The sequence below is a fragment of the Acartia tonsa genome, chromosome 14 (genome assembly GCF_053477335.1).
Source record: "Acartia tonsa isolate MP-2025a chromosome 14, ASM5347733v1, whole genome shotgun sequence".
NCBI lineage: Eukaryota > Metazoa > Arthropoda > Copepoda > Calanoida > Acartiidae > Acartia > Acartia tonsa.
This window is the reverse complement of record NC_137273.1, coordinates 29,000,169-29,024,876: the sequence shown is the minus strand read 5'-3', so window position 1 is coordinate 29,024,876 and position 24,708 is coordinate 29,000,169. Positions and strand designations below refer to the sequence as shown.

Here is a 24,708-nt window from a genome sequence, read left to right as displayed (position 1 = left end):
ATAGCTAATTATTTTAAACGTACAAAATTATGTATGTCAGATGGTATTCTTGTTAAATGCACTTCATGCAACTATCCCTTTTAATCTTTAACTAAGAAGGTCTATTTCTAATGAAAATACTAACTTTTGACAAATGATTACTATCCTTTCATCAAGATTTTATTCAAACAGGCAAAAAAACATCCTAACACTTTGGTAGAGAAGACATTAATTTATTGCTTTCGACTTAAAAATTTTGTAAATTTAATTAAGAAAATATAAATCTTTTAGCGAGATAAAAATGTAGAGGACAAATATATAAAATCTTAATGGTGGAAACGTTGCATCTTGATGCATTTTTCCTACTAACATATTAGGTTTTTATTCACCATGACTAAAAGACTTAACAAATCGGCTAAAAATAGCCCATGACTCAAAAACCGGCAATTTTTAACTATTATGGCAACATTTTAGTCTAAAAACTTGTATTTACTTTTATTTTCACAAATCACAATTAAGCGCTTGATAAAATGCCCAAAATATGCCGTTAAAAGTTCTAAAACGGCTGCAATCTTCACGCGCTAAACTTTGAGGGAAAGACAAAAATATTTTTTGGCACAATTTCCAAATTCGCTTTTTAAGCTGCCGATGACTTGCCTAAAAGAATGACTCAAAAAAAACTTCTAGAATTTGGACGCAAAAACGGCTGTCTTTTAAACACTTTTTCGACATTTTAGGGCTTTTTTACTTCACATATTTAACTTTTAACAAATTAAAAAAAAGTTTAACTTTTCCGAATTGGACGTGAAAATTATAGCGAAGAAGGAGAGACAAAAGTTCACTCATCTATGGGTGGGGGGTGATCAGGGAGATGGGGGATTTGGGGGGAAATGTCATGACAAGATTTTCCAAAGTCATTTTTTCCCTATTTAAAATTTTTATTTATCGCAAAGTATTGCTTTTTAAAAGTAGAAAATGAAAATAATTTTTTTTATTAAGAGAGAAAAAATATCATATAGTAGTTTTTGTCCAATCACCGATTCAAGTGGCAAAATTAAAAAGGAGTGGAGAAGGAGGGATGTAGTCGTAGGGAACGGGGGCGACTTTTACAACTTTAGTGGGGGTGTCAGAATGTTTAATTAGCTATATTTTCACACCACAAATTTTCCTTTTTGAATTTTTGCTGTTTCAATTAAATATAAGGAAGAAAAACTGTTTTTTTTTCAACAAAAAGATTTGAATTTTTTCTAAACTTGAGGTTTTTGTGAACAAATAATTAATTGTGTTTAAAAAACACCCACCATTCAAGCAATTTGGTTGAAGGAAAAAAATTGTTATAGAAAATGTCCAAACTCCCCCGTCTCAAGTAGCAAGAAGAAAGGGGTGAAGAGATGGAGACGGGAAGATAAGATAAAAAATGGGGAAATAGCAGAGATGGGTTATAAAAAGGGTAAGGTAAAAATAGATTCAATATTTTAGATAATCAATTAGAGACAATAATCTGTTCAAATTATAAGGAATTTCTACCAGACAAATACTTTTGTTTTTATTTGGTAAAATATGATCTAATCCAATAAAGCATCCAAAGAAATTTTGAAATGAATAATGTACAAAAAAGAAATATTTTCGGATAGTTTTTAATTATGGTCCAATTGGTCCAATAAAATTATTGTGCATTTAAAATTTCTGTTTTATTGGTAGATTAAATAGAACTAGAACCCTGGAAAGCATAAAATCACAATACAAATCCAGTTTTGAAATCACATATTATATTGTAATTATGTCAAAGAATGGTTTTTAGAAATCCCATATCGTCTATTTCGGGATTTTTAGAGTCTTTCGTATTCAAGTTGAATTTCATTAAAACAAAATTTTTAAATTTTATTTGTATTTAAAATGACATTTTTTCCATTTTCAAGGAAGGCTGCAATTAAAAGAAGAATTTGTTTTATTTTATTTAAAACTCTAAACTCTATTTTACATAAAAACAAATCATATAAAACTTTATTATTCATTTTTTACAAATTTTTCCTTATTAATTGAAATATACTTACATAATTGAAATATCGTATTACATTACATCAGTATATTTTACTGAGAGAGTCGAGAGATTATTCCGGATGATGATATATAAACCTTGAAAAAATAGCAAAACCAACACAGAAAAAAATTCTAGATTTTATGAAAATCAAACCTTATCCAAATGTATTTTTTTAAAAATCGCCCCATTTAGGTCAAAGTTTGGGCGATTCGATACTCCGATAAAATTAAAAATTTATTTAATTTTTAATACTATTATATTATTTTGCTTGGTAAGGATTATTTTGGGGGTCATACTAACACTTTAGGGCAATTCTTTAGTAGAGATAATGTGATTTATATCCCAAAAACATCCAAATACTTATTCAATTCAAAATAAATGTCCGATCTAATTTTATCACTTTGAAAATTTCTGATCTAAAATAATAATTAGTTTCTGCTGTGAATGCCGCGTTACATTTAGAAAATAAATAAAAACCAAAACAAACCCAACCCCAAAATTCATAATAATAAACATTTTAGGCCTTTTAGGCCCAATTTAAGGCCCTGGCTATTAAAATTACTTTATTTAGAAAAGAAAGTACAGTTATTTAAGGATATTATACAAATTTAGCTTATTTAACTAATGATGTTTAAATAATATACATTAGTCATGGATTTTACCTATAATTTATGTCAAAACTTTCCTTCAAATATTATATTTAGTGATTAATTAAGTTATATTATGGGCTTAGAATTTAATTTTATTATAGAAGTAATGGTATATTTTTATATTTCAGACTTAAAATGACAGTTTTAATAAGATAACAAAAAAAATTGTGAAACAATTGGAAAATAAAAAAATGGAGAATACTTGGGAACTCAGAATTCTGGTAACAGACCTCCAGGTAAATAATATAGTAAAATATTCCAGATAGGTTTTAATAGGGTTCGAGCCTTTTCAAGTCACCACAGAAGGGGTTATAGGTTCAAATCTCTGCACAAACCACGTACTACAATTCTTAATTCAAAGCTAGTCAGAAGTTGAAATTTTTTGCCCCAAAAAGGTCCTACTTATTCCTATGCATATTTAGGACTAGTTAACAAACAAATGTCTTGCAATTAAGAGTTGGTATTCTGCTTTAGTTGGCATGTTTTACTTATGACCTCTATTACAAAATGTACGTTTGTCTTTACGCTCCTTTGATTTGATTTTTAACCCCCTAGATGGGCCGGCTGTCAAACACATCAAACCGGCCGTCCAAATTAAACATGAATTTCAAGCAAACGAAGATTTATGTTTATACTCATACACAAAACTTATAGACGAAAAATTTGGATGATATAATTTACTGAAAGATACTTAAGCAATTAAACTATTGTTCCGAAATTGTGTTCTTTTATATTGGTCCCATCTACTGCTTACGGATCTATATCTATTATACTTATTGCAAAGGTATTACTCAGAACTAATGATAATCTTTATTTCAGTTGGAACGGGCTGTACGGGTAAACGGAGGTGATCATGTCGGTGGAGTTATGATCAAGCTTGTAGATGTTCTTGGTAAGTTATTTTAGGTTCAGCAACTATCTATCTATTTAATTTGCATTGGACTGGTCTGACAATGCTTTTTTTGGTCAGAAACTAACTAGGTATCTTTCAAGCAACAAATAATTGGGCATCCATTTTACTTTCTGTACATGTTTCTATCTTTTTATATGTCTATCTATCAAGACATTGCAAATAATAAATGATGAGGCAGGTATCTTTCCCTCTCTTGCCTTTTATTTTATCAGTCTAGATTTCTTGCTATCTCTCTTTACTTTTTATCTTACTATATAATTGTGGGCTGGCCCTTAAGCAATGAATGATTAGGCATCTATTTTTGCTTTCTATTGTACTATCCGTCTTTCCATCTTCCTATCTAATTATTTTTCTAGATATCGCAATGGATTGGTCCGACCACGCTCTCTGGTGGCCCGGGAGCAATAAATGGTTAAGCAAAACAAGATGGACTCTTGAACAATATAACATTACCGCAGGTTACAATAAACAATCATCTTCAAGACTAAGACATAATGACAATATCGTCAATTAAATGGTTGGACAAATTCCCTCTTCAATGATTAGATGCTCAAGAACAGCAGTAGAAAATCGGACATGTTACATGAAGAAAAAAAACATATTTTTGTCCAAATTATCTCTGTCAAGTTGGGTGTCCCAAATTATGTACAATATCTAAAAATATTCCTATTTTAATGTTTAGATCACAGTCTCGAGTTCACACCGATGCACAAAATTCTACGCGTACAACTGCCTGACCTTAGATATACTGATTGTAGAGTAGATTTTTCAATTAACAGTTTTAGGTGGGTAATATCTTTATATAAAAGTAACAGGATGTTGTCTGTGTGTAGCTAAATATCTCGCACACCGATGGAACGATATGGTTCTACTTAACCCTAAGTGATAGTTTCTTACAGGTCCTGGGAAGAATTATAAGGTTTGAATAATGTTAAGATAGATAAATAGATAGCTAAGTCTTGTAAATTGACAGGTAGGTAGAATATTAATGTTGTATTTTTCCTTAAAAAATCAGCACAGAACCCCCTTCCCTATTTAAAATAAGGGAAGGAGGGGTTATGTTTACTCCATGATATAATAGGTTGTATTGGGTATTTCCGTAGGCCTCGGACACTGCAGGTATATGCTCCGCAGGAGTTAGGCATACATAAAGTATAACATCCTCCCTATTTCCACTTTTTTTCCGAAATAAGATGTGTTCATGCTCACTTGGCACTTTGAGGGAAAGCGCTTAACTGTTTTATGATAGATACATAGTTAGTAAGTCAATGTTTAATGGATTTTATCCTTGTTCTTATTTTTAGTGCAATGGTGAATCTATGTCAAGAATTAGAAATTAGACACCCTGAAGAATTGTCGTTTTGTAAGGTAAGTCTAACAATCCTCACTTTGTCTGTATACATCTATATATCTGGATGTCAGTATGCAACGTATGTTTTCTTTTCCAATTCAAAGTGTTTTATTTATTCATGGATGCAATACTGTTTTATTGGATGTAGTTACAATTTGTAGACAGTTACAAAATCTCATTTTATAAATGAAAATACTAGGTAGCGGTTACCCTCATATTGTATCGCAAACGAAGGTCAAATATTTTTATGCTTGGGTTTCAGTGGTAAAGAATTTAATTATGTTTAAGGTAAAGAACCAAATTTATTATTTTCAGGGGGTAGAATCTGAACATTTGAAATTCAATTATGGAACCGTGCGACAACACGAAGAAAAGCACAGAAGAATAACCGTAGCCACAATGCCGCTCAGTCCTAGGAACAAGAAATTAAAAAATATGAATTTTAATTGAACAATGATTACAACCAAGCTAGAACTTCCAGACAAAAGTCGTATAACAAAGGTCTGGTTGTCTGAAGGACGTTTGACCATGAAATCACTAATCATGAACTCCATCAGCATGATTTGGTTTAGAAATATACCATGATAAGATTTCGTAGTGTATTCCGTTTTCTAAAAGTTATCCAGGTTTATTATAAAATCTATAAGTAACTAGGGAAGCACAAAAATATCATGGATGGACAAACGGACAAAGTGAGTTAAGGATAAGTCATTGATCATTAAAATGAATATAATATAAAATAAAATTGCAAAGAAAAATTTATTTACATTTATTGACTTCAAAGGGCTTTATTATGGTACTTTATTCAGATGGTATCATTGTTGTTTTTACTTTGCAAAAAATTGTTAAAGTTTTGTGTAAACTTTAAAAATATTTGTATAATTTCTTGATTACCCTCAGGCCAGATACCAATACATATATCTCAAACTCTGAAACTTTAAGAAGAAAAAGTACAAACTCCTCACCGTTACATAGGTACCTAATTATTCTCAATTCTTATACTCTTGTGATATATGTATCTTTAAAAGATTTAATATTTTCATTTAAACAGCAAGGCAAAACTTTTTGTGATGCCGTATTGTTTATTATTTTATTTCTATAAAGAATGAATACAAAAATGTTTTCTTGTGATTTATGCTTGCAATCATTTTCCTAAAATTTTAATCTTAACAATCATACTAGAATTTTATAGGTGTATAGGTTATAGTAAATTTTTCTCTCATATTCCTATATTGTTAACCTTCTTCCAGTGCCTGAAAACTCTTTAAATGGAATTTATTCAACTATTTAATATTAAAAAAAAACATTACATTCAACTATCCCTAAAAATTAAATGAAATAAAACTCAACCATTTTAATACAGGAAAATCTCAAATCGGTCTCAGTTAAGCATTGGTACGCCGAGGCTTGTAAACAAGAGTTTTGGCTCAGATTGGAGTCTGGCTATGTCTCCACCCCCAACTATGGAAGCCAAGGTAGAAAGATAGAAGAAAGACTTGGACATATATAGATATTTAAGATTGATTGGAATTTTGGTCATGTCCAAATTTCCAGGGATCCTAAGGGATAAGATAATGGACGATAAATTTATGTACTCCCTTAATGATAAAAACAAAATTACGCCTTTTCCTTAATAGAATTATCGGCTGAAATGTATGGGCACTTCTAGATTGGAACACCCATTCAAAGTATAATAAAAGTACTCAAAGTTAAGTCAACAAATGAGAAAACGTAGTCATAAAGTTTGCGTACTGGTATATTCAGGGATCTAAAGGGATAAGACAATAGCCGATAAATTGATGTAAATCCCCAATGAAAATACACAAAATTACCCCTTCTGTATATTGAAATTAGTGGTTTAAACGTTTAAACACTAAACTTAAATCAATTAATAAATCAACCAATAAACAGCCCAATGTTCCTTTTTCTCGGAGTATATTTTACAATCCTTATATGTTTTTATTTTTGTAGGAGACAATAGTACGACCTAAAAGCTTGGTAGAGAAGGCAAGAATGAATGTTTCCTGGCTGGACTCAAGTCTTAGTCTTATGGAACAAGGGGTGCATGAGTTTGATACCCTCCAACTTAGGTTAGTAAGCAATGCAGGAATCTTAAAAGATAAGACAATACACGATAAATTGGTATAATCCCTAATGATGATACTAAATTACCCTCTATGCAGATTGAAATTATTATTGGAAAGGTTTGGAAACTACTCATTTAAAACAAACCAAATGCAATACAAGTTTTTTGAGTCGAATAATATAACGTGGTTATAAAACTTAAGATACCAATGTAATTTTCAGTCCATTATATTAATCAAAATATTTTGTTAATAATCTTTTATGATTTTATTTAATTATTGTTGATTTTTTATGCGATTTTGGAGAATTTTTTCACAAAAATAATTTTGCCTTCTAAGCTACCCTAATTTTTTTTAAAGAATCCACCTCTGTTCGCAATTTGTCAACTTTTAATCACGCAACCTTGTTTTGTTTAGGTATAAATATTATTCCTTCTATGATCTGAACCCGAAGGAGGATCCTGTCAGGATAAATCTTATTTATGAACAGGTAATATTGCATTTTTAGTTGCTGAGCCTGTGTTTTCCCTCAAAGTGACTTGTTGAACACAGAAACCCGACCTCCTTCTCTCAATATTTTAAAAAAGATTGATTATAAGGAGAAGTTTGTTTGTTTACTACTTTAGTTCAGGTTAGATTAGGTTATATTGGTTTTTCGGCAGCACCGTAATATTAGGGCCCTTGCTGGGGTTAAGAATAGGTGGAAAATGGGAGGGAGGGTGTGGGAGTCGATCAGGCCTCCAGTAGCTTTTGGCTTTGATTGCGATTAAAATTTCAATAAAACCTAGGAATAAAGTATAGCCAACAAGCGAAATGAATCTAAAATAATTGGGAAGCAGATAAAAAAGTGCTGCCCCCAACGCAAGCTGAAAATCAACGTATAGGTATCGTGATTTTTTTCGAATAAATTTCGTTGTTGGTATAAGCTGAATAAAACCCCATCAATCAATATAAAAGCGTAACTTTCTTTTCACCTTATTTATATAACTATCTATGTAGTAAACAACTTTTCTATTTAATAAGGGGGGGGGGGGTTAATGCAACCATCTCGTAATCAGTGAGCAAATGACACTTAGAATTTGAATTTCGATCTGAACTTTTGCATGAGTAATCCTTGGTAGGTCTATTTTCCCTAAATCGAACAAAAAGTTGGAAAAGTAACGGCTAGCGGCTCAGCCGTTCAGCCGTTTTTTTGCCTATTTTCAGGGTAAATTCATCATCAATTACGTAGGAATCAACTTTTTAAAACATATTTTTGGTTTAATTCATGTTAAATGATAGCAATAACCAATTTTAAAACTTCTAGTACCAACAGCTACCGTCTAGAACCGTTTGATAGCGCTTTGGAGTAGAAAAGAGTATTATGTTGAGAGAGGTTTCGTGACTAATTTGCACTATAGATATCAAACAAATGGCAAAACAGATGAGCCGCCAGCCGTTAGCCGTTACTTTTCCAACTTTTTGTTCGATTTAGGAAAAATAGATCTACCAAGGATTACTCATGCAAAATTATAGATGGAAATTCGAATTCTAAGTGCCATTTGCTCACTGATTACGAGATGGTTGCAATAAACCCCCCCCCCCCCTTATATCAATAATATATTTATCTATCCAGGCTAAATGGCAGATATTAAACGAAGAAGTAGATTGTACAGAAGAAGAACAATATCTATTTTCTGCATTACAACTACAGGTTGACCTTGTTTTCAAAGAATCAAAACTATTGGTTTCGCACCTACCGTAAATATTTTGTTTTTAATTCTAAATCAAAGGGATAGTTTCACGAAGTGCATTTTAAAAAAAATAGTGAACTGTAAGTTTTTTCTATTTGAATAACGTAGTAGTGCATAATATAAAGTTATTGATTAAAATTAAGAGATTTTACCAGGGATTTTCCTTAAAAAATGAGTTTTTCATTTTTATTTTCAACTTCGTTGCGTGTTATATATGGCAAAAACTTTTTTGTCATAAATACAACTTTAGATAGCATTTACTAGTTAATAAAACTTTAAACTTTTTATACAACAAAATACACATAACAACAAAGAATGACCAATAAAATATTCAGTATGGTACTTAGAGTAGTGAACTTTTATATGTCTTAGTAGAATATATTAGGCATTGGATAGATATGATTGTGATAAATTTTAACATTGACCTGACCAAACTTTTTTTATTTGACAATATCTAAAAGAGTTTTGATTTGCAACATAAATTACATGAGAATGGTCTTTTTATATATATACATATATGTTGTATGGTTAGTTGGTATTTCCGCGTGAGATAATGTGTATATTGTAAGTAAACCGGACGGTTTTCTTTATTTTTTAATAAAGAATCTATAGAAAACGTGTCCTATAGTGAACCGGGCGTTATTTTTTATGTTTTTTAAGTAACTTGTCCCAAGGGGAACCCCTGTTCAATTTTTTTTATAACTCTTGTGAAATATGTGGAAAAAGATTCTCTGATATTGGTGTTTTGGCTATACATATTTAGAAAAAAAAAGACCATTCTCATGTAATTCATGTGGCAAATCGCTTTAACTTTTTTCGATATTGTCAAATAAAAAAAGTTTGGTCTGGTCAATGTTAAAAATTCTTTAACATATAATCATATCTATCCAATGCCTAATATATTCTACTAAGACATATAAAAGTTCACTACTCTAAGTACCTTAACTCATTAAATACACTTCATAGAACTATCCCTTTTGTTTTATGTATGAAAAATTGTGGAATATACCTACACAATTCTATTATCAACTCTGCTTAAATTATCATTACCTACTTTAATTAACATTGCACATACATAAGTATAAAGGGATTGGACATTAGCCAATGAATGATAAATTGATACACAACCATAATGTTGATAAAATGACCTCTTCTGCTCTGTAGATTAAAATTATTGGTTGAAAAGTTTCGAACCAACCAATGAAAATTCAATAGGGAAGCACCCAATTTGAGCCAATGAAAAAGATAAGGTAGATGTATAACTTTCGGTACCAGTGTAATTTTCAGTCCAATGTTCACTCCCTCCCTTGTATACATCATATGAATAACTTTAAATATTCAAGGTTGGGCTTCAAGCCAACGTTCCGCAGCCGCTAGATGACCCGGAAGACGACATTGACACTGCTCTCAATAATCTCCAACTCTCTTTGGATGGCGGTCAGCCCAGCCATTCCTCAGGTAGTTTCATAGGTTAATACCTAGGTGCTTTAACTCAAAGTGCCGATCGAACACTGACCAACCCGATCCTCTTTTTTCGTTAAACAAATTTTTACCCTCCATAACCTAACCTAAATTGATCAAGAGTAAAATATACGAAAATATTACCAAGACCCTAATTTTCAATTAATTTTCTAAGTGGCACATCGAAAGAAAAAGCCTAACAGACACACTAAAAGAGAGACAATCACACGTCTTACTACAAATTATTTCTTACTTTAGATATGACATCTGATCGCCAGTTGAATGCCTATCTCAAGTTTTTGAAGCCTAAACGTTTTACACTCAAGGTAATTCATTAATGATTTATCTTTACCTGATCTATATTTCTCTCTAGTAATGTTATTTGCTAGTTATTCAACAAATAAAAAAAATACTTTTTAGCTTGACAGAATATTTATTTTAAGTCAAAAAAAGGAAACAAAGGGGGAGCAAGGCTGTGTTAAAAATCCGTTAAAGTGTGAGTAAGCTTCCTATCAAAAGCGATTATTAAGTCTAACTGTTATTGAATATGCGTTTTATTATACTATGAGTTTTTTCAATATTAAGAACAGTTAGACTTAATATTCGCTTTTGACTGGAAGCTTACTCATACTTTTACGGATTTTTAACATAAACTACCTCCCCCTTTATTGCGTATCCTTATATGAAACTAACAGGATGTCTGTGTGTCTAGCGAAGTTTTTTCTAACCTCTGAACCGATATATGGTTTTTCTTTACAGTGAAGCTTCTGATTGGTCCAGTAAAGTTTTATAACTTTTTTAAGGAGGTTTCCTTCCCCCTCCTTTCAGGATAAATCGGCCCTGGGATAAAATACTGTACCCCCAAAAGTATTTCTTTTTAAAACTACAATGGAAAGTGTAGGCTCTTTTTTTGTCGCCTACCCTTAACTACTTCTAAAGGCCTCTCTTGGGCATAGCCGCTAGTTTATCAGATAAAAGCAAAATGAAATAAATAAATCGCTATTCATGTATTTTGTGATTTAAAGTTTTTCTTTTTCAGGGATGGAAAACGAGCTATTTTGTGTTCAGAGATTTACATATTCTTGGTATGATTTTTTATTCCTAGTTACCTCGTTTGGGGTAGGATTTTTTTTATTTCAACAGATCAATAAGAGAACTCAAGGGTATCACCCCCCTGTAATGGAATGCTCTATATAGGATAGGAGTTTAAATAACATCCAAAACCTTTGATTGGACGGACTTTGTCTTGAAGTCGTGACTGTGCATGCTATATGGGCCAAGGCATTCTCCGTACTCTTACTATAAGTGTCACATGCTAACCATTGCAGCAGCAGGAACCATTTTAATGTCTCCTGTATGCCACAGTGCGGCTAGGAATCGAACCCGACAAGCAAGCACGCTAATGCCAATAATTGAATAGGTATTTATTGCTTCTTATTATAGAATTAGACAGCTTTCTTAGGATATTAAAATGAAAAAAATATAAGATTAAAAACAGTTTTGTTAGAGCCGAGGGGCCAAAGGCCAGGGTAAACAAAACTGGTTTAAATTTTATGATTTTATTTTAATATTAGTGGAAAATATTCTGTAATGCGATACTATACCTACATAATTTTTCAGTATGGCTGAGAACCGTATTCACTGCATGGAAATACAAATTAATTTATTATTGCATACAGGATGGAAATCAAGTGAAGAGTGTAAACACTTTCCCTATCAGCCCCACATCTCTATTCAAGTCAAAGGTGTGTTATATTATATTTTTACTCAGAGATCTTAATGGATAAGATTGATAAATATCCCATGTGATAATTAATAAAATTACCCATCCTGTAAATCAAAATGGTTTCCCCCATAACAGAATATTTTATGTCTATTTACATTTTGTCCAACAATCTATGATGTTTTTTGTGGCTTTTTACTTTGGATGTTTTTATACTTTTTTTAGTTAGGTAATTAAGATATTTATTACTGCGCTATTTATAAATATAATCTTTCTTGTTATTGCTAGGATGTGAAGTAGTTCCCGATGTAAATATTCATCAGCAAAAGTTTGGAATCAAATTATCAATACCCAGGTTAGTAAGGATAGGGATCTTAAAGGAAGCCTGCAAGAAATACTACGCTTTAACTGCTGAAAGACTGCCACAAGTAGACCCAATTCCCCAAATTTGAAGCCTTCAGCTTCTATAACAAAAAAGTTCTAGGCATTTTAAAATGACATTTTATGTACAATGAAAATTTTGAAAGAATTACAGTGCTAATGTTAGAAATTTTGAAATTAAACTACGTGGCCTAGAAACAAAATTATAAGCTTATCTTTGTCATAAATTTAGGCAACCAGTAACTAATTATATTTTTACAATAAAAATGCCCATTTTTATAGTCAAAATCATTTTAAAAAATTAAGTTTAACTTGCCTTGTACCGAATGTACTGTAGCCAATCAGAAGGCTGAATCAGCTAATCAACCAATCACAGCTGAGTTTCCCCCTTTGTTTCCGCTATGTTTTTCTTTAAAAAATGCAATTTAAATCGAATTTTTTTCATGGATTTTGACTATGAGATGTGGTGTTTTTATTGTAAAAATGTAATCAGTTACCGGCAATGCAAGTTTCTGACAAAGATAAAGTCATAATTTTGTGTCTAGGCGACGTAATTTAATACTGTTTTTTCTTTTAAAAGCATTGGAAATCTTTGAAAATTTTCATTGTACATAAAATGCTATTTTGAAATGCCTAGAACTTTTTTGGGATCTACTGCAGTTCATGGTAAAACATTGCTGGTAACGAATGCTTCCTGTTTCCTAGCAATATTCCAAGAATCCTGGATCTAGCATAACAAGAAATATTTCTGGAGCCACCAATGTTTAACATTCCTGGTTGCTGGCAATTTATGCACATTCCTGGACTCTGGCAGGTTTGAAATATTCCTGTGAAAAAGCAATATTTCCCTTTTTAATTCCCATTACCCTTTTATCACACTTACCCCACAAATAGAGGTTGATAGCACGTTACTCAAAGCGGCTATTTTGGCATGTTTGTCTGAAAGACCAATGGTAAGGGTTTTGGTAGTGGGAGGGGGGGGGGGGGGGGGGGGGTAGATCCTACTCTGTACTAATTGGGTATGGATATGAAAAAAGGGTCATATAAATATTGATAAATTTGTTTCATTCAGTCATTTTCTTTAGTGATTTGACAGCTTCGAATTTACTGTACAATTGGCCCTTAAGTCCATGTTTATAAATATTTGAGAAGATTGCTTAAATTAGGCTTGAAAAGATTTAACCTGTTAATTTTTATATTCTAGTAAATATTCTTGTGTAAAATTGTAGACATTCCATCGACTATTGCTTTAATTATAGTGGGCATTGCTAACATAATATCGACAAGCTAATTTTAAAATAAATTTTATTTCTGAATATTTTACTGTAAGGCTGTAATAAAAAGTAAATCAAATGGACATAATGTCTTTACATATACTATAAACAAATTGATTTTTAAATATTCATAAACTTACGGCTAAGCCCCCTACAGGCCTCTAGGGGCACTTGAAGAGGTGGGAGTTGAATCCCAAAAACCCGTTTTTATATAATTTGTCTATGTTGCGTTTAAGTCTGTACGAAAAAAAGCATTCTGTGATTTCTCTGGTACCCTCCCCCAAACTAATAGTTATAAACCGTCCCGGGACCTATGAAAAGCTTCCCTGTTAAGGAGAACCCGATCGGTTCAGTGGTTAGCGAGATCCTTCGGTACAGCTAAACAAACAGACATCATGTTTCTTTATTAAAGGATATCCATGGATCTCATTCTCCGGGGATAATAAAATGATTAGTTCTGTAAACTTTAATTTTTATCTAAACTATTATATAAAAAAATATAAATGTGCTAAGAATTTCTCTAATTCCCCCCCCCCCCCCCTCCTTCATCTCCTATTGACGTATTTAAATGTACGGACAAACTTTGTGGCGGCATGGCTGGTAATGTTTCCTATTTCCTATCCTGTATTTGACTGTGAGTGGTTGTTTAGAATTGCCAATATTTATATGTTGCGATAGTTTGCCTTTCCCCTAACTTTGCCCTTTCAACTTTCCCCTAGCTTTTTAATAAAGTGCTTACCCTTTTGTAATAACTGTGATTACCCATTTTTAAAAGCGAAGCTTTTCTATAATTAGGTGAGTCCGTCCGTACGTACGTCTGTCCAGAACGGATGGCTTTCGTTGATTTAGGCATGTAGTTAGGTACCACCGTCATTACTAGAATCTCCGTACGTCCATTTTAAACAAGTTTTTTTTAACTTTTTTAAACAGCAAGTTTTTATTATCCGATTAATCTAATTTTTTTAATACTGATTCCTATGACAACTAAGTACAATGTTATAAGCGAAACATCTTTATAATCAAGTCCTAAAAAAGTAAGTATGCCCTTAAACATTATCTTGTATTTAATCAGCTTTCAAGAAATTACTGACAATTTTGTATCGTCTTTTATACATTTATATTCTAATTATTCAGTTCTGACACTCTAGAGCTTCGCTTTTATGGATGTGGTCATACTTGTTAAATTGCAACTACGTTTTTTTTTAAAAGGGTGAGAAATAGAGACGTATATATTATCATGGACTTCCTAGCGACCTTCATTTCCAAGATGGAACTTACATACTTTTTCCTAAATCAAATATCTACCAATTAAAATCTCTTTATTATTAGACGATAATAAAATTTCATTTGCAAATACGATTAAAATAAAGACTATCTTTTTAATTTATTATAAAAATAAAGAGGCGGTATTGATTGTTAGGTCGTTGGGCACTTTTGATGGATGCCATTCAAATTTTGGCGCGAAAGCGAAATTTAAAATAAAAGCAGTTAAATTTGTAGGTGAAGATCCCCAACCCCTTTCTCCTACCTCTTTTAAGTATGAATATAAAGTAATTACAGCTAGTTTCACAACATTGGAAGTCACTGTCCCTTTTTAAGCATTGCTTTACCCCCTAAGAAATTGTGAAAAAGGGTATGGGGTAAAAACTCCTGTAAGCCAGTAATCTTCTGTCATTGCTGGTAACCTGGAAAATGTGCAGATTGCCAGCTAACAGGAACCTGGGATTTAGGGAAATATGCGTGCTGCTGGACCCAGGATTCTTGTAATATTGCCAGTAACCAGGAAGCATTCGTTACCAGCAATATTTTACCATGAACTGCAGTAGATCCCTTTTTTGTTATTGAAGCTGAAGGCTTTAAATTTGGGGTATTGGGTCTACTTGTGGCAGTCTTTAAGCAGTTAAAGCGTGGTATTTCTTGCAGGCGTCCTTTAAGGGATAAGACAATGGATAATAAATTTAAATTCATTCCACTCTTTCTGCAGATTAAAATTATGGGTTGAGAAATTTGGAAGCAACCAATCAAAATGCAATAAGGTGAGGCTATAAATAGTTGAATTTCTTAGGATTAAGCTTTTCTTTGAAAATGATATGGTCCAAAAAAAATTGCCGCTCGTATTATACCTAGTATTGAATCATTAAATATTCGTCTCCTAGAAATTAATTCTTTAACCTTACCGGAAAATTTGGCCTGGTCTGCGTGACCATCACAGGGGTAGGTACTAAAATCTGTAATTGTAATTCTATTATTTTCTATAGATCTGATGGAATGAGTGATCTCTGGTTGAAATGTGAGGGGGAAGACCAATATTCTCAATGGATGGCGGCCTGTAGATTAGCCTCGAGGGGAAAGAAATTGTCGGATTGTTCCTATGACCAGGTAGTTTGTTTTAGTAGGTATAATCTCAGGGATCTTAAGGGATAAGACAATGGCAATGATGAAAAAGTAAATTTCCCCTTCTTTAAATTAATGTTTGGACACTATTAGTTTAGGACAAACCAATCAAAATTCAATAATTGTACCCGATTTTATAGCTTTGTTATACAACTTTAAGTACCAATGTCATTTAAAGTGCCATGTCTCTACTCTACCTGTAAATCCTGCAAAGCGTATCAACCCTAAAGGTACCTGAAAAAATCAATACTTTGTCCATTGACGAAGAGAAATGATGGTAGGTATAAGTGTAGTTTCTTTTTTACTGGGTTTAAAATCCGAACTATCACATTCTTCATTTGAAACAATTGCTGAATAAAAAATTTGCTGGCATTTTTGTTAGGTACGGCTTTTCAATATTATTTTTGTTAAATTTCGATTATCTGCTTTTTGACCTTCGCCAAGTATACCTAGAGAATACCTATTGTTATCCTTTTTTACAAATAGATAAATTCATGATGTTTGTTTAGGAATTATCTTCCATCAAAGCTTTCCTTTCTATGCAGCACCCTGCCAGTCTGCCAGCAATTAATCCAAATACATTAGGTAAGTCTATCACCCTACCAGTCTGCCAGTAAGCAATCCAAATACATTAGATAAGTCTAGCACCCTATCAGTCGGCCAGCAATTAATCCAAATAAATTGGTAAGTCTAGCACCCTACCAGTCTGCCAGTAAGTAATCCAAATTCATTAGGTAAGTCTAGCACCCTGCACTGCTAGCAATTAATCCAAATACATTAGGTAAGTTATAGCCCAGTTTTCAGGGCCCGCAAAAAGGGGAGTTGGTATATTAGTGTATCATTTGCCAAACTTATTTCTTTGGTATTGGTAAAGCTTAGACTTCATATTCCAATTTTCTATTTATTTATTAATTTACTATAATCTACGCCTTTAGGGGTACTTCAGAGAATGGGGGAGGGGTAAGTCAACTCTAAATTGAAATAGAATTTTTTTTATTGATTTTGGGGGAGGGTATTTATTTCCAGGGGCTATTTCTCTGGAAATGGTTTGAGGTACCCTCTTCCAATAAAGTTAAAATCCTTTTTTGGACCTATAAAATGCCTCTTTGTAAAGGGCCTATGATATATTTCATGTAATTTTCATACTGTGTTTCTGTGTTCAGATATAGATGTATCAGATTATGTTGCCCACAGATTTATAAAGAAGCGCGGAAGGAAAGATTGTCAATTATATCCTGCGATTATCAGTAGCGAAGCTACTCTAAATGTGAGCGAGCCAGTCTGTCAAAATCGTGTCTCTGTCTCTTATATTTACTACCGAATTGTTAATTCTCTTACAATATAAGCTCCTTTAGTAGCCTAGGTATCTTTTTAAAAAGCTTCGTTTTCTTATTCTCAATATACAATAGCCTACAAAAGCAAAATTTTACTAATAAGAACAGGGGGGGAAGTAAAATTAATCTGTGGATTGTAAAGACCCGAAAAATAAAGGGATAAATGAATTCACCAAATCTCAGAAGGGGGGATAAAAAAATTTGATCTGTTAGAAGGGCAAATTTAGTTCACTTTTATTGAGGGTGTGAATGAATTTATCGTCTATTGTCCTATCTCTGCTTAATCTCAATAGATTCTATTGGTAAACCTTTAGAATAGAACAACTTAATCGCTGATGACGTATTATTGACAATCTTAACCTACTACTTAGGACAAAGTGTAGAACCAAAATTCTGGAGGCCCACGCCAACGTTAAGGATTTGAATCTCATCGAATCCAAGATGAATTTCATTAAGGTATGTTTTTGCTAGTTGTCCTGTGGCAAGTTATTAGGGACGTCCAGGAGGGTGGGAGATGGGTGATTACCCCCCCCCCCTCCTCCTTCCCAAACTTAAATTAACCCCCTATTGAGATTTTGTCCCAGCCCCCCCTCCCCCCACTCAACTGAAAATTTTGGTCGTTCTTGCGGGTGACTGTACGAGTTTTACCATGTAAAATATACATCCCAAATGACGATAAACAAAATTATCCCTGGTTTTAATCTTATAATTGTACATTTTATATCCGCGGAAAGCTGTTTATAATACGATGCAAGAAATAACTGTTACTATTATTTAGGCGTGGCAGTCTCTGCCAGAATATGGAAATTCTTTATTTGTTGTCAAAGTAAGTAAAATAGTCTTTATATTCTATTCTGTTATTATCTTTGATAATTCCTTCTCCAATCTTTGTAACAACCAAAAGGAACTAGCTTTAAACTATCCTTAGACCTATTTGAAGCTTACAAGCCGAACTTGAATCAGTTTTCTAGTTCTCGAAATCTTAAGCAATATAAAAAAATCTCGGGTATAGTTCCTTCAGGGGCGATTCTTCGTATTTTTCACAGTAGCTTTTCTCCTATTTCTAGCCCCTGCGGAGGGCTCTAACCCTGCGGGGCCAATTACCTAACCCTGTGGGACAATCACCTAACCTAACCTAAAATAACTTATAAAAAGCCATTTTAAAAATACGACGAATCGCCCTTTAAGGGGCGTTACCACGAAAGGGACTATTCCCAAAATCTCTACTACTTAACTTTATATAATACTAGCGGTTACGCCCATAGAAGCAACTCCCCCATTTTCAATTTAAGTTTTATAAAGAAAAATTACCTAATATTTTTTTTTGGGGGGGGGGGACAATTTTTTGTTAGAATAGAAATACCTTCCCCCAAAATAGTTAAAAGCCTTCCTTGGATATATAAAAAGCTTCACTGTAAAGGAGAACCATACCGGTTCTCCGGTAAAGCGAGATCCTTTGCTACAGGAAAAAAACTTACTGTTTATATAGGTAACTAGCGGCTTCGCCCCTAGCCTCTAGGGGCTTTGCCCCAAGAGGTAATTTTTAAACAATTTGAAAAAAAAAAAAATACTGGCACCATAGTCTCCCCAGAATTTTTAAAATTTAAAAATTAAAACCACCACAGGACCAATAGGTATATACCCTGAAGAGTAGAATCCGATCGGTTCAGTGGTTACCGAGATCTTAAGGGACAGACTGACAGACATCATTCTACTTTGTATTATAGATAGGATTGTTTTCCCTTTTTTAGTTTCATGGAGAACGAAAAGAAGAGCTTTTAGGAATCTCAGCAAATAGGTAAATTTAATTTATTTTTACATCCCTACATCATATCAAAATTTCTTAGCTCGTATTATTGAATTGAATCATGTGTGTCTAAAAATCTTCGTCTGTTCATCATTACCATGCACAGTTGGAACTTTCAGACAAAGGTCGTTCAATTAAAAGGTTGGTCGCTGGAAATTTGAATTTGTAAGTGCCTTGGGACCTACTATAAAGGTCTGGCCCTACGTTAAAATCACCCGTCTTCAACTGTATTAACCTGCCAAAAATTCCCTTTTAAGAATAAGTTGGACAGATAGTGTCTGATTGACCATCTAACATGATAAATGTGTTTTTTTAGAGTTAGTCGGATGAATATATCTGGGGAGCACGTGACATCATGGAGATATAATACTATAAAGGTTAGTCGGATGAATATTTCTGGGGAGCACGTGACATCATGGAGATATAATACTATAAAGGTTAGTCGGATGAATATTTCTGGGGAGCACGTGACATCATGGAGATATAATACTATAAAGGTTAGTCGGATGAATATTTCTGGGGAGCACGTGACATCATGGAGATACAATACTATAAAGGTTACATTTGTTTTTGATTGGACAAATTAATGCCACGTCTCGCGGTCGTAGCGGTCATGCGTCATATTGGAATTGTGACGCAAATTTCAGATATCAGTTTTCGCTGTTTGATTTACTATTTTTCTTCATAAGATAAAAGCGATGCTTGCAAGATTATTTAATTCGTTATAAAATAAAGATAATTTTTATTCAAATCGCGAAATCTGGGATCTGAAATTTGCGTCACCTTTTCAACCTGAAAGTGGGGAAGAGAATAAGGGATGGGGTAGAACCGGTTATCAAAATGTTTTATTGTCTTGACTTTAATTTAAACTCTATCTTGTTTTTAGGATATTATCAAGGACGTTCATTTTTTGTAAGGGGGGGGGGGTGTAGTTATTAATTGCTGAAATTAGGCTGTAATTATAAATATAATGTATGGTACTGTGAAGAAACGGTGGAGAAGCCGCCGCTGCCGCTGATTACTGCTATCTCCCGCTAATTTTTGTGCTCTTTCTAGCTAAATTAGACAGAATGATTAGAAACAATCTTTTTTTTTTTTTAATCTCGGTCTGTTTTAAATTTTTTGTTCTTGATATTTTAAACATATGATATTGTACCCTGACATGCAAAATTTTAGCGTTCTAGTCCTGTTTTAAAGTCAAAGACCACAATTGTACGATTTTTATTTAGATATATTAAGTTTGTCAAAACAAGGATGACAACATCCATAAAAGCGAAGCTCTTATAGAGTGTCAGAATTGAATTTCAAAAATATAAATATTAAAGTTTTGACAAAATTATACGTATATTTGTTCCAAAACTTCTTGAAATGCAAAATTCGGTTTAAGGACATACTGACATTTTTGGACTTGATTATAGAGATACTTCGGTTGAAATATTGTACCTTATTGTAATAGGAATCAGTGCTTCAAAAATCTGATCAATCAGATGATTAGTATGTATATCACATAAAAAAATTGTTGTTAAAAAAGTTAAAAATCAACATGTTTAAAATGTACGTACGGACATTCTAGTAACGATTATAGAGTAGCTACGCTTTCTAAATCGTACCTAATTACTTAAGGAAGCGATAGGACAATTCTAACTTGCCTAAATTAAAGAAAAAAGCTATCCGTGGACGGACGGACCGACCCTACTTTAATTATAGAAAAGCTTTGCCTTTAAAATAAAAGTTTTATGTATAGGCATGGAATGTAAACTGGGAAACCGGCTACATGATGATTCAACTTGGGTCAGGTACCTAGCTATTTTAATACCGGGATTAATTCAATCTTTGGTTTGATTCTCGGTCAAAACTGCGTCATAATAAAGACAGTAAATGTAAGTTGAACCTTCTACTGTATCGATTTCAAAAGCGTCACATTATTGGTAATAGTAGCTAGAAATGAATTGGCCAAAAAACAGGCGTAACTCATTACAATGCACAGTAAGGCCTTCAAGAAAAAGGTCGTACAAAGCAAAGAGTTGTTTGTAACCAATAGTAGAGCTGTTAGTGCCCTGTGACTTACTTTAAAAGTCTGGTATTAATCAGATATGACTCATTTTGGCTCCATTGACACATCCTTAGTGGTGGTATCTGTTTTATGTAGTTTTAATTTGTTATTTTTCAAGGCGTTTGAAAAATGCTTTCCTGCATTTGTAAGGTTTCAAGGACCTCTAAAACAATGGTGTCCTATAAGTTTTCATTTTTTTTTTATGTTAAGGACCCAACATAATATTCCAATGTCTGTCAGCTGATTGCAAAGTTGTTCATGAATTCATAGGTAAGTCTATCTTTGTAACTAGCCATCTGTTTTCTATCCATCTATCTTTCTTATATGATATTGCCAGGAAAGCTGTTAGTGTGTGTGTGTGAGGATCGAAATATCTCTCTATCCACTGAACCATTAAGGTTTATTTTGGGGAGGTTACCAAAACGCTCCCAAGAGCAATCACCCCTAATAAAAAATGAACCTATTTGAAGCTATGAAAAGCTGCATGTCTATCTATCTATCTATTTATTATTTCATCTGTTAATTATAAAAAAATTATACCTCAAAATTATCCCTCTTTTCATCTATATGAGTTTGTTTAAACTTTCCGGGAATAGTCCCTTTCGTAACATCAACCCATAAGGGGCGATTCGTCGTATTTTTAAAATTGCTTTTTATAGGTTATCTTAGGTTAGGTTGGGTTATATTGGGTTAGGTGATTGCCCTACAGGGTTAGGTAATTGGCCACGCAGGGTTAGAGCCCCCCGCAGGGGCTAGAAATAGGAGAACAGCTACTGTGAAAAATACGAAGAAAAGCCCCATAAGGTGCGATGTTACGAAAAGGAATATACCCAACTTTCCTTTTTATCTGATTCTGTATCTGTATATCTATGTAATTTTTATATATCTATCTATTTGTGTCTCTGTCTTTTAATCTATCTAATATTTGATTATTTAGGTGGATATATATTCATGTCAATGAGATCCAAAGAATCCAACCAAGCCTTGAACAAGGATCTCTTCCATAAGCTGACAGCTGGATGGAATTAAAACTTGCTTGTACTTGTACAATAGTGTGCAATAGGGTTTAATTGTTGTACAATTATTACTAGGGAGGTAGGGGACATTGGACTGTAAATCATTACGGTACCCAAAGTTTAATAATCTTTCACTCTCATTCGCTGCCTCAAAACTTTGGGTATTTTTATTAAAACTTGATTGATTGTTTAAAACTGGAAGTGTTAAAACTTTTTATTTAATAATTTCAAAGGGGTAATTTTGTTCATCATTATTGGTCTTGTACATTAATTTATCGTCCATTGTCTTATCCCTTAAGATCCCTGAAAAGAGTGTACGTTAGCACATGTTAAATGGTGTAAGATTTACAGAGAGAGTTAAAAAAAACTGCGTTTTCCTTTTTTCTGAGGCAATTAGAATTTGAAAGATGAAAACAATTATAAAGTCATTGATCTATGCTAAAATATACATCAATCTTATTCTGTTTTTTTTTAAATATCTGTTGAAGTAAAAAATGTTTGTATTTTGTAGGTAATAGGTAGACTACTAAAAAGTGCAAGAAGCTCTCAATTCTACATTCGTTTTGAGAGATATAAAAAACATCTAAAATAAATTTGATGTATTTTTTAACAGAGAATCAGGACTTTCCTACATTCGGGACACGGAAAACATAGTTTATTTTGACTCACCCTATATAAACACACTATTTTTATTTTTTGATAATTTATGGCCTTATAAACTTAAGTTCTATGACTTGTTTCATAATTCAATTTTTTCCGCATTTTGCAGTTTAGCATTAATAATCAGTAATTCTATTAAAACCAACATGACAAAAAAAGCGTATTACAATTTTTCCAGCATTTATTGTAGTCCTAAGACTTTACATACAAAGTCGCCTAGTTAGTTTTTAAAAAACTGTTTTTTTTTATATTTACTATTATTGCAATAAAGTATGAAAATCTTATTAGGATAAAACATTTAGATTAGATGTTAAGAAAATAGAATTATAAATATAAAAAGATCTGAACACAACTGTTATATTTAAAACATGATCTAAATGTTCTATTATTTTAAAACTTATTTATGACACAGACAACGATCTTTAATCTACTTAAAATGATCTGCTTTTTTCATATATTGAATCTTTATTATAATACAAAAAAAATGTACCTTATTCGTCTATAAAATTGACGAGATTCTAATAAAGTTCTCTTTAAAACATACCTAGCATTTAAATAATTTGTTAAAGCATTTATTTTGTATTTGAAATTGTATATTTTATTGTTTTATAGCGCATCGTTTCATTATTATGTCCTTAAAATGTTTTTGTGCTTTCGCAGAAAGTGTTGGTTAAGCACAGATAACCTCCCCCAACCCTTATTTTTAAAGTAAATTGAAAATGGAGAGATGGGTTAGTTTTTTTCTCCTATGCCTAAACCCTGTGGGGTTCCAAACTCTATAACAGCGGTGCCCAAACCCTGCAGGGCTACATACCATGTAACCAATATAACCTAACCTAACAATGAATGGAATAAACAACCCACCCACTATACCCCTTATTTTTCATAAATTTTAAAATGGAGGGGGGGGGGGGCTTTCAGTGCTTACCATGGTACTTTATATGAAAGCACTTTTTTTTATTTGTTTTTTTTTAAACAAGAATAGTTATTTATCGAATCGTATTATAGACAGCATTCTGGGGATATAAAAATTCAAAATTATAAGATTGATACCAGTTTTGTTAGTCACGAGGGCCCGAAGTCCCAGGCAGACAAAACTGGTATGAATCTTATTATTTTTATTTTGATATTCGCGGAAAATTCTCTGTAATACGGTGCTATACTAGATTTTTCAGTATGACGGAGAACCGGTTCTGATCCAGTGGATATTAATCGTTTTCAAAGCCATACTGGAAAATTATCTTCTGCAATAAGCTTGAATTCGAGCTGCGCTTCTTATAGATATTATAATCCTTGTTATTTTTAAATATTTGTGCTATTTGAACATACGGCTTTCAGTAAAAAATTGTAATTGTACATAGTTTTTTTTTATATTTTGTCTTCCATTAAAATAGGCTTTCCATTGCATATAAAATGTTTAAAAATTTAAAATTTTGTTAAGGAAAAATATACTTTTTGAAATGTTCCATTAAATGTTTTGAAATCTTAGTAGATTTTTTCTAAAAAACCCGGTGTGCCTAAAATCATTTTTGCCTTGAAATAAAATTAGTATATAAAAAAGTCTTTTTACACTTTTATACAGCAAAGTTGCTTTGTAGGTCGAGCCATTAGTCTGTATTTAATTATTCTCCGCAAAAGCTTGTCTTTTTCAGATTTATAAAAACAAACACAAACTCCAGATGAAAAATTCAACAAAATTTAATTTTTTTGCTTCCAAATTAATATTGTTTAAAATTTTCCACTAATAATTTTGTTCTGTAGAGTAGGTAATTTTGTTTTTTATTTTTGGATTTACACTAATTTATCGTCCACTTATCTCTTTAGATCTCTTGAAATACAATATATTCGCTGATA

At 32.5% G+C, this 24,708-nt stretch overlaps 1 protein-coding gene across 1 annotated transcript; it reads left to right on the top strand.

Annotated features, from left to right (window-relative positions):
- Positions 1–2,792: 2,792 nt before the first annotated feature.
- LOC145306603 (unc-112-related protein-like) lies at positions 2,793–24,656 on the top strand. Its single transcript, XM_080148813.1, has 26 exons — positions 2,793–2,906; positions 3,490–3,562; positions 3,940–4,041; positions 4,266–4,368; positions 4,888–4,951; positions 5,250–5,351; positions 5,836–5,909; positions 6,298–6,409; positions 6,906–7,024; positions 7,436–7,508; positions 8,634–8,711; positions 10,095–10,209; positions 10,471–10,538; positions 11,252–11,297; positions 11,892–11,957; positions 12,224–12,290; positions 15,849–15,969; positions 16,494–16,569; positions 17,148–17,201; positions 17,692–17,774; positions 18,097–18,144; positions 19,070–19,116; positions 19,442–19,502; positions 20,870–20,921; positions 21,389–21,448; positions 22,116–24,656. Exons 1-26 carry the CDS (start codon positions 2,862–2,864, stop codon positions 22,205–22,207), a joined length of 2,001 nt encoding a protein of 666 aa, XP_080004939.1. The 5' UTR covers positions 2,793–2,861; the 3' UTR covers positions 22,208–24,656.
- Positions 24,657–24,708: the final 52 nt, after the last annotated feature.

Bases quoted from the DNA above. Each gene is read 5' to 3' on its own strand.
- LOC145306603 (XM_080148813.1), top strand. From the start codon at position 2,862: ATGGAGAATACTTGGGAACTCAGAATTCTGGTAACAGACCTCCAG. The intron at 17,202-17,691 runs AAGATTGTCAAT...TACTACTTAGGA, and splicing joins TATAAAGAAGCGCGGAAGGA to CAAAGTGTAGAACCAAAATT. The intron at 19,117-19,441 runs GTAAATTTAATT...GTGTTTTTTTAG, and splicing joins TTAGGAATCTCAGCAAATAG to AGTTAGTCGGATGAATATAT.